The 16,853-nt window shown below is 42.7% G+C and overlaps 1 protein-coding gene across 3 annotated transcripts in view; it reads right to left on the bottom strand.

The window, feature by feature from the left end:
- Window positions 1-16,853, bottom strand: part of LOC105457369 (histone demethylase UTY-like) — a 64,840-nt gene that overhangs the window by 13,140 nt on the left and 34,847 nt on the right. For all 3 annotated transcript variants that reach the window (XM_011701991.1, XM_011701992.1, XM_011701993.1), the window contains 2 exons: window positions 2,485-2,663; window positions 817-945 (listed from right to left, as the gene is read on the bottom strand). In XM_011701991.1, coding sequence (XP_011700293.1) covers window positions 817-945; window positions 2,485-2,663 — 308 coding nt within the window. The remainder of the gene's footprint in view (window positions 1-816; window positions 946-2,484; window positions 2,664-16,853) is intronic.

Raw genomic sequence — 16,853 nt, 5'->3', positions numbered from 1 at the left:
TTTTTATCCCAAACCTTGTTTTTCATTTAACTTTTTATAATGTTTTAAATAATTACGCAAGACAGACTGTGAGCGAAACGGCATCGAATAATTCAAATAAACTGCAAAGTAAACGAAAATTGTATAAAACATTATTTAACTACTCTCGAAAGGATCGTAACGATTAATTGGAAATTTGAAGATATGCTCTTATTTTTTATTAAAAATAAATTTATCGGACGAAACTTCTGCGCTTTTCCACTTTTATCGTAGCCTCTTGTCCGTGTTAAATATTTACGCTCTACTCCTAGAGAATGTCGGAACTTCCAAGTAGAACTTTCCGAAAGTAATATTTTTGTTTCACATTCCTCCCTTCCCACAATACTTTAAATATTTATATCTGAAATATTTACGCACTCCCCCGAGCTATAATGTGTCGGAACCTCCAAGTATTTTCGAACGAAACATTTCACACACAACCCTCCTTTTTTTACAAGATAGCCAATATTTACACAAGATCCTAGCGGACGAATTTTTATCTTTTTTTTGTCGTTCTCCTTAACGTCTAATCTTATTGGTCGGACAAGAACTTTTACGAGCGATTAAACGCGAGAAACTAATTTTTAATTATCGTAAAATCTCTAATTTCCAGATTCCGCTTATAAACGCATTTGACGATTATCTACAATGTTTAACAGTTATTGTTTTTGTCAATTAAATTTTCTTTAAGTTAGACAATCTAAATTAATTCTGCCCTACAGCAAAACAAATTAATTTATCTTTCCAGCTTCTTTTCTAACAATACATCTCGGAATTCCTAATCAGCTACAGACTTACCTAGCTGACGGTAGATGTCGGCCTTCAGATGCAACGGCAAAACCTTTTCCTTCAGCAGGGCCTCGTAATGCTCCTTGGCCAGACGATACTTGCCCTGCACCTCGTATAAGTGAGCGATATGGAACTTGACTGCAACAAACACGCGGGACGCGATTCCTCAGTAAATTTCTCGGTAAACAGTCTCCCGAAGACTGGTGGTCACGAGGGAATCAAATTACTGCGACGAAGGCGAACTTATCAACCGGACGCGGAGGGTGAAAGAGAGAGAGAAAAAGAGAGAAAGCGGGGATCATCGATCAGAGCTGATTCGGTTCGATTAATTTTCACCATATCGACCAACAAGCGCGCGATAAGCACGTGCGCGAGACTGACGCGCGAGCCATGCTCGGCCGGCTATTTAAAAGCGCGACTTCCGGCGGGGAACTATACATTCCCGCGCGAAATTCCCGGTAGCCGAAAGAGAGAGAATGATGATTCCCGCGCGAATCATCACGTGGAAAAATGTACAATTCGGAGTCATGAATCAGCCCAGTCATCGTCAGCGTGATTCATCCCGCAAGAAACCTCTCTCTCTCTCCGCGACTCAGGAACTAGTTATACATACATCTGTACACGAGATGCAGAGTGGGGGAATCCCCGCGAGACCTCATTTCAATATTAATGACAGATTTCCCGACTAATTCGAGATCAGTTTTTTTTCGCGGGAAAACTGGACAGATTGACGTTAATCGGGAGTTTCCATTTCTGTGACTTTGAAATTGAGATCCCGCTGGAGTAAAGTTCGCGGAAAATGTTATCTACTTGTCTCCGTGAGGCTTAAGCTTAAGAGTTTTCTTTTCTCTCGGCGCGAACAGCTTATTTACGAAATATGTAAATCTCTCGTCAATTATATTTGTCCGTTATATTCATTAATTCATGAATTATTACTCGATAATGAAGAATATTTAGGTCAATTTTCTGGCTATTGTGATTAGATAAGTGCATGTTATTGCCTAGTTGCTAATAGAGCCGAAAGTTGGTCACGAGCTACGGTCGCGCGCGAAATATAGACGAGATCTTAAACCAGTCAAACTTGTACGACTCTAAATAACCAGTCAAATCAGTTCTCGTTATACTACACACTGCAGGAATTACCTACTTGTATTAGTATAAAAACTACAATTCTTATGACAGAGAGAGAGAAAGAGAGAGCTCAACATATTTCCGTAAACAAATAAAAATTCTCTTTATTCGAAAGGACAGCTTTTACGAATTGGCTATTACAGTCGCAATAAAATTCGAATCATTAAATTGAAACTCCTCTTGATGGTCTCCTCCTTTAGTTTGAGAAGTAAAATCTATTGAATACCTATATCTTTCGCAGAACGTTAAAGTATCGACTAAAAAATTTCCCACGGAATTTATCACGTTAAAGATCTGGGCTTTTTCCATCTGACAAATTATTAGAGCTAAAGTATCACTGCAGTTTCTCGAAAAAAAAAATCCCCCGTTGAACTACACAATCGCGCGAGGAGTCATCTCACTGACGTGAACATCGGCAGCAAAAGGCGGTCAAGTTCGACGGAGGAAAGTGAGCGAGCGATTACGGAGTTGCGATGCGCGGGGTCGTCGGCGGCGCTGGGAGTTTTCCGGCTAACGGCGCGAATAAAGGGGACAGAGCGCACTTACTCTCGAGCTTGGAGAAGGAGGCAGGTGTGGTGGCATCGATCAGGGCGAGGGTCAGGTGCTTCAAGGCGGCGTCGAACTCAGCGTGGACCTTCAGCATCAAGCCGAGCCGTAGGTGAACCTCGCAGGCCCGTGGAAATCCTGGTTCCACCCATAGCACCTGCTGGAACGCCTTCACGGCCCTGGAACACAAGAGAGACGCAAAGACCGTTAATTAATCGACTAAATAATTATTTATTCAGTTTTCAAAATTCTCGAAATTTATTCAGTTATAATTAATTATATGAACTGCGTTTATCAAGACAAGGAATAAGACAGCTCAAACAACCTTGTCTTAAAAGTGTAACTTCTAGAAAAATATAAATGTTTAATGTATTGTAAATACGGAATTTCGCACGCAGCTCGTGATCTCAATTTCAAGGGATTATTCGATGAAATTTAAAATCAAGTTTCTCCTTTTCCGTGAAAAGACTTAGAGTTTTACGAGAAAACTTTTGTGAGTTGAAAATTTCAAGACGAATAATCAACAGAGAATTACGTTTTCCAATAAACTTCAAACTGAGCTATTAGAATTTTAATTACAAAAAAAATTTACAAAGATATAAAATTCTCGAAAATAAAGTTTTTTCGCATGAGAAAATTCTGTTTCATTCTGTATCTTTTATTTATTTTCTTTATGTTATTTCACGTTATTTCTTTCTTTTCAGCCTAAAATGGTTCGGAGAGACCCGACTTCGTGTAGCACTAGATATTTAATCACAGAAAAATATATTTTGTTACATTGTTATTGCCGCGATCGTGCAAGGGAAATTGCCTCGCGTTGCTCTTTGCCGTGCTTCTTTTCTCCCCGTGAACCTCGCCGGCGCGCGCGGCGTGTGCACGCGACGTGGCAAGGTGGGCACGCAGGAAGTGGCTAGTATGTAGTCGCTGTCACGCGACAATAGCGAAGGGGGGATGGGGGGAGGGCGCGAAAGAACGGAAGGGGGAGCGGCGATGCGCGTAACAGTAACAATTGTCCTGAACCGGCATATCGCAAACTGGTCGCCGCGCCGTGCGACGACGCGATCGATGCACGCCGATCGATTGCACGGATGCACACGCGGGAAACCGGAAACGGGTAATGTACGCGTGCGAGCGAAGAAACATATATCGCGGTGACCGGGGGCGGTGATTGTATTAATATCGTGGCCGCGCGATCGAACGGCTCATTTCACGGAGCGCGCTAAAGAGTTGCTCTTTAAAAAAGTAAACATTACGGCGTTGTCTACTTCTTCGGGGGGAACGAGGGTCTTCGCAAGAAGCTGGCGAAAGATTTTCAAGGTACGGTAGATTTGTGAGGAAATGTGGAAAATTAGAAATTTTCGTTAATTTAAAATAGGAGATAATTATGAGTAGAATATAATACATAATTTATAATACATTATATTCTAAAGCGCCAGAAGATAATTATAGGTAGGATATATAATAATTATAATTATATTGTATATGTATATTAATCCTACCTGAAATTATAATTTTAAATATATAATTAATACAGTAGAAATATATCCGCAATATTAATTGCATATTTTACAAAGTAAAAAACTGCATAAATTAATCGCGCAACCATGTAAAGCGGACTGAATACAAAATTTAACATCCGTATAACTTGATAAAGAAACATTATTATCTGTAATTTTTCGAGCGACCGATGGAGATGAAATAAAAATGGCTTTTTCTTACTCGAAAAAATAATATATACCAGACTTTTCTCAATCATCTGTATTGCCTTTTCCTAGAAATCACCTGGAGAGTCATCGATACGATAAAGATACCACATTTCTCGTACCTAATGCGCGTTAAGAAAATATTCCGATAATATGAAAACGCAAAAGTTTACTTTCCTCGGGGAGGGACGGTTGTAGGGGGTACGCGCGTTGCACGAGGGTGTGCGCCTTCGATCGCCGTTTTATTCAGAGCGTCGTCGTCGTCGCCGCTGGACGCAAGCCAATGTCAGTTTACAGCCAGGCGAGAGCAACGTCGTCGAAGACGTCACTTTCGTTCCCGTTAAACGATGGTCGTTTGCGACGGTTACGTATATAGGTCACCGAGCATGCAACTGAATTCCTGCGTCTTCTTTGGGGCACATAGAACTTATTTCTTCTTACGTACTTTATTCCCCTTTCGCTCGATTTCTTTTGTTATACTTTTAGCTTTCTCTCATTCTCTTTTCAGAGAGATGTGTGTGTGTAAAAAGTTCTCTTTATTTGTTTATTAGAAAAACGTGGCATGACTTGGCTCATTCAGTACCCCGGCGCGCGCGTGCGGTCCACGCCAAGCTCAATCTTCCCCAATATCGTTCCAATTTTAGTATGCGCGCGTATACTGCCGAAGCCGGGGGTACGCGTGTTGGCGCGTTACGTGCTCATGCATATAATACGCACACTCCGCGGCCGCGTGCATGTGCGCGACACACTTTTCACAGAGCGGGGTTACGGCACACTTTTCCTATCCTAAGCGAGCGCGCGGTTATGAAACACGAGCGACGTAACGTAAGCGCGCGCGAGCACGCGGCCGCTTACGATTATCTCCGGGCGCGCGATAAAGACCCCCGTAAACAGCTGAGCCCCGCCGCCTTTCACCAAATGCAAAACCAACTGCATTTTCGCGTCGCTGAGCCTTACGAGAGGCAGAACCTTACCGCGCTGTATAGCAGAAAACCGGGAATAAAACTATGAGAAAATCAGACATCCGCGACTCTGAACTCTACGATTAATATTTCAATAGCGCGCTATTAAACTCTCAGATTTAATTACTCCTTTAACATATTATCTCTATATACATATTACAGAATGCCTCAAGGAAATATTCTTGTATGTTATATATTCTTATAATTGCAGATCTTTCGCAGTCGACATTTATTTCAACGACAGATTTTTCAGTCAAAATAGGATAAACAAATTTCAGGACAATAAATAGTAAATAAATAGTAAAATTGCGTAGCTCAATCGAAAGTGAGCATTTTCGATGTGAGTTTGTAACGTATCGGGGCATTATAAAGCTGCAGTTTAATGAGAAAGTAGTAAAAACGACGGAAAAAGCGACCACCGTTGTCGTCGTCGATGTTGTCGTCATCGTCATCGTCATCCTCGCGACCACGCGAAAGAGCAGCGCGGTAGTAAATTCATTCATAAGAAGGCCCATTCATCGCTTCATTCACTCACTTCGTTTCCTTTCGGGGTTCGTTGTCTTCAGCAATGAGTCACTCCTAACGCGCGCGCGCCGAGCCGAGCAGAAAGAGAAATGTCAGTGACTCGCTCGTTCCCTTGCGAAACGGGCGTGTGGCATAGTCGATGCGAAACATCGAACGGAAAAAAAAGAGAGAGTAAGATAAAGAAAATAGGATTGCCTATGATCGTCTGAAATTGAACGAATAAATTTTATTCAAGGCAAATGAATGTAAAGTTGACAAAAAGTCGTAGTCATATATATCTTTGCTAATAGATGAATATAGGAAATATTATTATAAATAAAATATAATTCAATTTGATATGAATAATACAATTAAATTAACTATAATATATTGTTATATTTATAAAATATATATTTTATAAGTATTTTCTTAAAATATGCATATTTTCTTAATAATCTCCTTCCCCTTTTTCATTTAATAGACATTTTGATCGATCGCTTCGAGCGTAAGTATTTTTCCCGGGATCTCTACTCGACGTTAAAAATCGCCTACTCGAGGCTGGTCTCCTTGTTCAGTTACGCTCTGTATAGCGTAACGTAAAAATGGAAGCGAGAACTTCGACGATAGCCCAGATTGCATTTTCGCGTGGCGCGAAAGTGTGCCATAACAAATGCGAGAGATCTCCCGGGTGCGCGAAATGCGGCCGCGGCCGTGGACGAGGGTGTAAATGAAGTCGTTAGGGCAGCGTGACGTGCGGCGGCAGGGCGGCCAGTATCGTTAAGGACAATCTCCGAGGCGAAGCCGGGGACCTTCTCATTATCGTACAAACACTTCAAATTTCCTGGCACGAGAGAGAAACGCCGTCGTTGCGCTGCGCTGCGTCGCGTCGCGTCGCGTCGCGCTGCACACGAAAGGGGTGCATTAAAATGCACCCTTCGACCGGCCGGCCGTTTAACACCTCATAAATTAATCCGTGCAGAGTATGATCCGTTAGTTAACGCGACAAAGTCGTTTTGTCGGGGATTTCCTTCGCAGGCGACTCACTGCGGGGAAGCGCGATTCGCCTCTGCGATTTTGATGCGAGTTTCGCGGACGAATTTCGTAGAGCTAGACAAAGATTCCATTATATTGTAGTTTTCACGTAAGACAACGATTACGTATCAATTTCCTTCGAATATCTTAATTATATAATGTCTTCTCTCTCTTCACATATTTAATTGTCTACTCCTTTTAGCTGATTATTAATTTAAATTATTCTAACATTATGCAAACTCTATTACGGCAATATTATTAAATTATTTCTAGTCAATTTTCTCTAAAATAACGAATTAAATATAAATTATTTATTTGCCATAAAAGAAAATAAGAGGTTTCTTTACTGTAATTGAGTAAAAAAAAATTATTTTATTAATGACATCTTAATGTAAAAATGTAAAATATCTGTAATAGTCTGCCTATTTGCTGGTGTATTTGAGAACAGATGCAACGGTTCGGAGACGACCCACATTTTCAGTGCAATTGCAAAGTCAGCTTCAATAATTTCGACATGCCGGATTCGAGATAGAGCGAGCGTTCCGAGAAATCTTACTACACGATCACAGGTATCGAGTAAATTCCTCGCCCACGATGGAAATCCCCTCCCTCCTCTGCCCCTCCCCCCCTCGAAGGATAATCATTCTTAATGACTTCCTTATTACAATTTCGTTATCTTGATCACCAGCGCGCGCACGCACGCACCTCCACCGAGACCCGGACACGCGTCACGCACGCTGCAGCACGCGCGCTGCATCGCATGAGGACTATCGAAAATGCCGTTTTAGCATCAACGCCGATTATCAGGCAATTTCGAAAGAATGCGAAACAAAATTTAAAAAGTTCGTGCCTCTCCGCATTTTTCCCTTCGGCGCGCGCACGCGCGGGAAGTTGTTCTTGCGATTCCGCACCTCGAGCAGAACGCAGAAAGATGAAGAGGAAGACTCAATCGATTGTTAACGTTTAACAATACAGTGAACGACAAGGTGAACGAAACTCGATTGTTTTCGAGAAAAAGACGAAGCTTGTATTCGCGATACTCCCAAATCCGAGGTAATGAACTAGAGCGATATATGTATTAGCTTCGTAATTTACGCTACAAATGTTTGCGTTATGAATCTGGAACACATACACAACAAAATACACACACACACATCTTTCCTGGAAGCGGAACTTTTCTTATGCAGATTCATATTCGCGCCACAGTTTGCGGTGTAACAATGCAATGAACCAGCCGTGTAACGGAGGTGCATATCATCGCGTACGTCGGTGGCTCCCCTTACGCAATACGATAGTACAATTCTCTTTCTCCCTTTCTCTCCCTCCCGTCCCGCGACTTGCATACGTTGCCGCGGCTTCACGTCGCGCGGGACGAGTTTCGACACCCACGCGCAACCATTGTGCAGCGCGGGCCACTAGACAAAAGAGTCCTTTCCGCCTCTTTCCCTCCGAGCTGGCACAAATTGCTTCGTACGATCGAACGCGTCTGACTCAACTCGGACAGGATTTCTCGCGATTTACTACCCTATCGCGATTTTCGGGACGGACAAAGCGCTCAGTCAGTTCGGATTGCCTACGAAGCCACGATTTGTTGCAACAATCTCCCAAAGAAGAGGAAGTGATATGTAATTAGAGAATTCTACAAATCAGAGATATGTATTTTTAGCTCCACGTTCCGTGCATGTCAAATTTTGTGTGCTCACGTTTATCATTCGTAGCCGAGTGTAAAATTGGCAACAAAACAGTCCCTATATAACGTCATATCTGATTTTAAATAATGTTATACGACTGTCCCGTTTATATCCAGGCCATTCCACTTCGGGTGTATTACTTTTTATAACAAACTGTTTGTCATTTGAACTAAACTTCATGCTGAAATTTCAGAGAATCAAACATTTTATTACAAACAAAACTAAATTCTTCAGTTAATTTTAGATGACGTGATCCACTTCGACAGAGTTACAATTTCAAGTTTGACGAAAATATGTGATACTAAAAATGAAAGATTGAAAAGCTTTTACACCACTTTCTCGATATTTTCACTAATCGTAAGAAAAAACATCGAGATTCAAATTTATTAGAAAATCTGTCAAAAAAAAAAAAATAATGCGCGAGAAACGGGATGGTTTATATATCGAAAGAAAGACAAGAATATAATGAAGGAGACGGAGTAATGACCTATGAAAAAGCACGTATGAAATAACGCACGGGGCGATGGATCCCTTCCCGAGTTCTGGAAGTGAGGCCCCCGCGCCGCGGGATTACGACGTACGCCCACGCAGCGCCCAGCTGCCGGTCGCGCGCAGGAAGGCTGTCGGAACGGCTAACAGACGACGGCGACGACTAACAATTTCCTAGTGACCCACATCGCGCTCTCGATGCGGCCTCACTCCCACGCACGCACTTCACAAGCATGAGATCCTCTCTCTCTCTCTTTCTCTCTTTCCCTCTCGCCAAATGCATTTGTATCTCTCGCTCACGGCAATGAACGAACGCGCGCACAGTATATAACGACTGCCGCGAAACTATGAATTCTAATAATATCTCGATTAGAAAGTTCGTTTGTTGTTTTCTCGTCTTTCATATAGGAAACAAAAAAATTAAAAGATTGTTATAAATTTTTAATAAAAGTCACTTCACTAATTATAATATGCATTTAATTATTATACATATATTATACATGTGTTATAATTAATAATTAAGTCTCCACTATATTATCAAAGTGTTACTTCAATGGAAATACTTTTTTACCGTTATAGTGTAGTAATTATACAGCGATAAAATGGGACTTCCTTTTAGGAAACGACAAGACGGAGAACCGGTGTTTCCCTGAGCTATTTTGAGACGCGCGTGTTACCTGCGAGTCGCAACGTAATATTTTGAAGTGTGTTGAGAAGGTATGTAGGAAACACTGACCTTTTGACCAAACTGACTTTATTCAGGCAACACGTAGGCATGCAAGGTTGCAGTAGTGTGCTGAGTCGGAAGGTGCATTCGAGAACTGAGCCTCCGCTCAAAATCTTCACTTTATAAAAAAGACGGATCTTTGTTAAAATAATCAAAAATCGTGACGCGTCCTAATATCAACAGCAATGATCAATTCGATATAATTTCGAAAGGTAAATTTAGAAATTATTAGAAAAGATAAGAATACTGAATAAGTGTTTGAGGGCTTCAATAGTTCGAAGAATGTTCCTATCACAGCAATGACGGACGATTTCGAGATGTTTAGAAATCCCATTTTATCTTTATATATATATATATATAAAATAAAAATTGTAACAAGTAACAAAGTAAACATGATAAAAGATCTAATCTCTTAGGATATTTATCCGATAACCAACGATGTCTCGAGAGTATTAGAAATCTTAAAATTCTACGACGACAGTTGCGCAGCGCGTGACAACGTCTGGATATCTGTATATATCGCGCAATACTCTTGAAAATTCTCGCGGCAACGCACCGCCGATGTCACCGTAAAAGCTAGCACGTGCGAGCGTACACGTTGCCCCGTGTCGCGAACGCCACGCGCCTGCACCTGCAGCGACACGGAGGATCCAGCTGCGCGATCTCGGCTACGCGATGTCTTTGCCGTTTACCATCCCTCCCCCCCTCCTCTCTCTCTCTCTCTCGTATACTCTCTCGCCACCACGCGCGAGTATTTTTCAAACTGCAGCCGACAAGACGGTTGCGACAATCGACCTTCGGGAGCAACGAGAGGCTCACGCCGCTGTTTTGCAATGAATCATCGTGTGCAGCCGGTAGTTTCCGATTAAACAAAGAGCGGTCTCTTTGTCAAGCCTCTGTGGCAATCGAAATCTATACATATCTTACGCTTGTGTCCATTATTAGTCGCACATGGTACTATAATATATGTATAATGTTATTTTCACACAACTGCTCTGTGTCTGTCACATTTGTAATACAAACAAATTTTTTTAATAACTATAAATCATATCAATTTTCTTATTTTAGCATTATAATTTGGGTTCAAAGAGATCAAGCTTAATTTAAAATATTCTAAAAATCTCATATTGTTACGACTCTCAAATTAACTGGGATTGAAACCTCATTTCAGTAATCCATCTTAGCGGCATCAAGTTAATTGATATGCCAATATATGTACCAAATCTGGCTTTGACTGCAGGATATTCCAACGTCGAATTAGAGCAGTGGTATCTCTCTAATTGTAGTAAGACTGCGCGTCGTAAATTACGACAGAAGACGACGAGCGAACGGTCCGGCGGCTCTCGCAATAGCGCATTGTCGTGCCGCGCCGCGGCGGCTGGAGAGATTGTTCGGCGCGGTCTCTCTTTCTCTCACCCTTGCCACGCGGTGCAACGGTACCTCCCACTATCGCGTCGAAAGAGCCGCCGACTTGACTCGACTCGAGCCACGCTGCGCTGCGCTGTGCTGCGCTGCGCAGCGCGGCGTGATGGACAATGGATGGATGCAAAGCCGCTCGCGAGCGCGCGCGCGCCGTTGCATAACGGACTACGCGAACTAATTCTCGCTCAGCGAAGCGACGGGGAACGAACGAACGAACGGTTCACGACCCGAAACCGCGGCACTATCTCCGGCTTTCTTAAAATAAATCTGGAAACGCGCGTCGAAAAAAAAAAACGTGGAAACGCCGCCGCTCAACGAGATAGCGTCCGGACAGATAAGCGAAGTTCGCGTGTATGTATTGTATGTACTTAGCCTACTTAGACAAGGCTACGAATTCGCGGCTAGGAATTATCTTCGACGTGACGCGATGTCAGAGTCGAAGGCTGCGCTCGAAGTAGCCCGTTAATAGATATTGACGTGGTACGTATATATAAATATCGGGATTTTTCTCTCAGAAATTGCTGAACCGTCATTTGTTTTCTTGAGAATTAAAACGGGAAAAATGTGAAAAGTATAAAATCTCTGATATCTCTGATATCTACCTGCAGCGCAATTGATTACATCGATATCGATTTTTCTTCATCGATTTTCAACGTCACATTTATTGGAAATTAAATACACAGCTTGCGTTATGCAACGAAGCTCTTAATTAAAATTGGCAAGAACTCGAGATAGCTGTCTAAAGCAAATATTTAATTCGTACTTAAACGAATCATATAATCCTGATAATATATAAAGAAATAAAGATATATCGATCTTTCTTCCTTCTCATTTTTAATATTAAATAAGAGTTGGAAATCAAGCCTAAATAATTTTTCTGTCGAGGCGAGAAACGCAAGTAATCCCGAACGAAGAACGATATTGGGCCAATATTATTGTTTATATGCCCAGAAATAACACCGTCGCGGTACACAAGCACCCGAGCATGCATACAGCGACAGATGCATCTCCGCGTAGCACGCGCCAACCACGCAGGTGTGTGTACCACGTGGTGCACAACACACGCGGCTAAATCTTGCCGGACAAGGTGTCCGTCGGCGAATATGAGCTCCTCGGCCGTATATACTCTCTCGTAATCTCGTTAATCTCCCCTTAAAAAACGATCGAGTAAGCTCGCGCTATCTCGATCACCGATATAACGATGAGAAATAATGTTGAATAACGAAGAGTAAAAAGAAGCGCAAACGGGGAATTATTAATTGTACCATTTAACGAATAACGATCTGCACGCCAGACAGCTTCAACCGTCGTTCAACTTGCCGTTTTCGTTTTGGTATACTTGCATAATTCGTCCGTCTTGCAGCGCGGTGCTATTATTGGATCGTTGCAATATCAACGAGCCTCCGACAGGAAACAAAGTATTAGGTCATCCCGTAAATAATGTCGTTTCCTATGTTGCGGTCGGCAACATTCGTCATCTCGAAACCAATCGAATTTTTCGAATGAGGAATCAAAAAATAGACAAATGATAGACAGACATATAAATATATATAATTGAAAATATACATAATTGATTAAAAATAGAAATTTTTACATATTTATTATTGAAAGTTACCGCCTGGAATGGAAAACCACATTACTTACGGAACATTTTTTTCGTCGCCAGCCAGAGACCATCTTCTCATTCTAATTTCATTTCAATCAAATAAGAAAGTTTCATAATTAAACAATTAATTAATTTAGTTAAAGATTCGAAAAATGCATTGTATTTTTAGCTTCATGTCCAGGATATATTATATCGACATCTCCTTTTAATAATTTGTGAATGATTGTGGTTCACCTCAAACGCGAGGAATTTCTATAATGCATAACGTCATACTTGGTTTTTAAAATTGTATAAAATATTAAATTTCTTCTAACTTTTTTTCTACAATACATTTAATGTGACATTATACAACGTGAAACTTGATTATCATGTTTAACTTTGACAGGAGCGTTCCGCGAAGTCCAAACTTTCGAAAAGCGAAACGTTTCGTATGTGAGGTACAGTGATAAGTTCGCGATCGTCGATTTCGACGTCCGAGACAGCCGAGGAGCGTCAGGGCGGAAAATCGCGCCGCCCGTATTTGTATTGCATTATGCACGCATACAATACATTACGCACCGTCGAAAGAGCGAGAGATTGACGGAGGTGATAATATTGCGCATCGCTAAACGCTCGATAGCCATCGCGATAGTCGGACTTTGGGAGGCGGAACGAACAAGAGGCCCTTCGCCTCCTTAATTAGCACCGAAAATCTATACAGTCGCGATCAGCCCTCGGCGGTTTCGCTTACTGACATGGATTGCAGTTAAAACCCTTGTATAATCGCTCACGGAAAGAACGACCTTGTCAAAAATATCTAAAATTCACAGCTGGGTACAGAATCTACGAAAATAATTTTGCTGTGGACCCCGCACATCGAAATAATTACGTTGAAAGCTCAAACTGATCGCTGAAATATCAAAATTTTATGCAGCGTTGCTCGTCATGTTTGAGTTTCCAACATAATTATTTTGATGGCTTAACGAAAATTATTTTCAGATTTGCATCCAGTATCAGGATAAATTTTAGATATTTCAGCAAGGTTCGCCTTTTCATGTTAGTATTTACATGTAATAATCTCGTGTTACTGTCATCCTTGTTATCCTTACTATTACATTTCCATAATTAACGTAATTACCTTATATCCCTCTCGTCGGCAATGCACAATAGTGTTTCTCGATTACCTGAATGCTAATTAAGCGAACATTCGATTACTCGTGCAGCATTATCTCCATTACTAGTGCAAATCAGCGAACAAATAAGCACCTGGTTGTGTCGCGAGTGTCTGCCTACCTCAGATAATGTCAAGAATTTTTATTTTCAAGCAAAAAAAAAGAGAAACAAAATTGCTCGAGCTATTAATATTAATATCACTGACCATCCGCTTATTATCCGAGGCAACAAAATACAAACTCCGACGTGCATGATGTTTCGTTTATGTCGCCACAGCGTATCGATCGGAAAACTGAATGTTCCGTTAAACAGCGGATAATAATGTCGTACTTATTTGCGATAATAGCGCCTTCCCTCCCCGGCGCATCTTACATCGCGCGTCGTGTTCCATGGAAAAAAAAAAGAAAAGAGAGAGAACCGTTACGTTTCGCGGTCGCAGTCGTTCTCCGCGGCCAGCGCGGCGCGCGGATGCACCTTTTGCACGTGCATGCATCCTGTGCAACTGGTGGCACGACGGCGTCTTTCGCTTAAAAGAAGGTAAGGGACGCCGTACCGTAAACAGGTGATCAATACGTCTCTCGTTTGCGTGCATGCGTGCGTGCGTGACGTCCATTAATGCAGGGGGATATGTGGGTACATCGAGGCGCGGAATCGTTCTCGCTAGAGAATCGCGGGGTAGCAACGGGGATGAAAGCAACTCGCGCTCGAGTATTGGAAACTCCGCAATTAATGCGATTCGCTGTCCGACATACTGCACACACATATAGATACATACACATACGTGCGTACGTGCGCACGCACACCTGTTCAATTTCGCGCCGTTTATCGCTTACATATTATCCTCCGTCGACTTTAATTTGCTCTCGACCGTTCGAAACGAAGCGTATAAACAAGCCCGGGCGTAATGCAATTACAGTGTAATCTCCATAATCGAATTTTGGTATCGCAGGCGCGTCATCGGCGTTCTGCAGCCCGGCGTCGTATTTGCGCAAGACCCCGGGCGTGCGTACGTACGTACGCGCGTATACATGTATAGCATGCAGACGCGTGCGACAATTATATTATTTTTAGATTTCGTTCGAATTTCGCATTCGTATTACATTCGGTCCGCGAACGCAACGCGTTCTTTGTTGCGCGATTTCCTCTCATTCGGACTTTGTCCGGCCGTTTCGAGTGTTTACCACGCGATCCGCTGCTGGCAGGTGATGCGCGCGCGTATACGTACATGCACACACACACACACACACACCTTTTACGATACAAGGGAATAACGTAAACGTATTCCGATTGCGCGGTAAGGATCATCGCCGCGGCTCTACATCACGTGGTCACATCTGTAGGCGCGATAAAAGCGTCTGTAACCGTCGCTGGACGGGCGCTGTTCAAAAACGGACCGACGTGTCATGTGTCTGTACGATGCAGATACATCGGGCGTATAAAAGGATATAAACCGTGTATACAATACGATAACCTTGAATATCCCGGCTGCATGCACTTCTAATGGAAACGATGTAAATCTTTGTTGTCTCGAATAATTTAATATGTATGTTGTATGTGGAACCTTTTTTTTCGTACAAGCGTAAAGGCGCGGGCGAGCGAAAAAATCAGACAAATATAGCTCTTCCTCTCAAGAAACGCAAGTAACGTTTATACCGAAGCTAAACGAACCTTTTTTTTCTATATCTATACATCTTGTTTTCTTAAGACGTTGAACATTGTCGTCATTATCGACACAAAAGAGCAGCGTCCTTCGCGCAACAACTCAAAGACTGGTGCACGCTTAGAATCATTTGCTTATCGGACGACCGCGGGATTTTATTATTCTAATATATGCAGCGTTTTATACTTTTACACACGCATGCGGCAATAAAATAACTCGCAGCGTTTAAGGCATATTGGGGGGGGAGGCAGGGAAGGGAGGGGGTGGCAGGACGCGTGCCACAAACGCGTCCGGAGTCGAGGATGCACCTGTCCACCATCTTGGGTCCCACTCGCTCTCTCCGGGCCCGTATGGCATCTCGCGGTCGGCCGGCAGCAACGGCGGCGACGGCGGCGACGGCCAGAGACAGCGAGAGAGGGAAGAATACGGAGGGGAAGAAGAGAGAACAGGAGAGAGGAGAAGAGAGAACAGGAGAGAGGAGAAGGAAGAAAGGCGAAGGTGAGAGCGGGACGCAGGAAACGCTCGAGACAGGATGTGGGCAGCTGTTTACCAGCTGGAGGATGATACACCTCGGTGTGTTGCGCACTTACGAAACCTGTATACGTGGACCTTCGGGGCCCGCCGCCGCCGCTATAGGTACCAGAAAGGAAGTATCGAAACTCGGATCCGAATACCGTAATTCTCACGTCGCCTCATTACTTTTTACCTCTCATTTTTTTTTAGTACGTTTTAAAACGCCTCTAATACATTTCGATTCCCTTCAAGTTTAAGTGAATACCGAAAAATATTGATCCCATAAATTACATACCTTCCTTTTTTTTATTTACTTTTATCTATATTTCGCAACCAACATTTTTAGAACATCCTCAATCTTTTTGTATTTACGTTTAGAAACTACGGTACATAATTTTTGTTTTCAACAGATTTCAGTATCTATATTTTTTTTATATTTCAATCGCATCCTATATCTACATCTTTAAGATCAGCTTAAGCTGAAAGAGCTGTGAAAGCTCGCGATCTGTCGAATTTTATACTTTTCAGCGAAGTGGAAACGACACACGTGTGGAGGAAGCAGGTGCGCGATGGGCGCATTTAGTTTTTCCCATTGGGAAATTTATATCGGCCACCCTCGACACGCGTTTCCCATCTCGGTCTCCTTCCTCTTCGACAATACGTTTTTCACGTGCGCCCTTTCCGGCAGCGAAACAGCCGTTCCTCGCCGCCGCGCCGATCTCTTTTCGAATGGCTCCCTTTACACAAAGTGGACCACTGGTTAAGTTTTTGTTGGCTTCCACCTTTTCCGCTCCCTTCTTCCCGCCCCCTCCGCCCCCGCCTCTCCTTCTCCTCTTCCTCCGGTCCTCGTCCCCGGCTTTCTCTCTCGTCCGATCAGAATCCCTCTAACCGATCTCGGCTCGAAGGCG

The sequence above is a fragment of the Wasmannia auropunctata genome, unplaced genomic scaffold, assembly GCF_000956235.1.
Source record: "Wasmannia auropunctata unplaced genomic scaffold, wasmannia.A_1.0 LD335244.1, whole genome shotgun sequence".
NCBI classification, from domain to species: Eukaryota; Metazoa; Arthropoda; class Insecta; order Hymenoptera; family Formicidae; genus Wasmannia; species Wasmannia auropunctata.
Note: the sequence above shows the minus strand (reverse complement) of the source record. Positions and strands in the feature narration are given on the sequence as shown.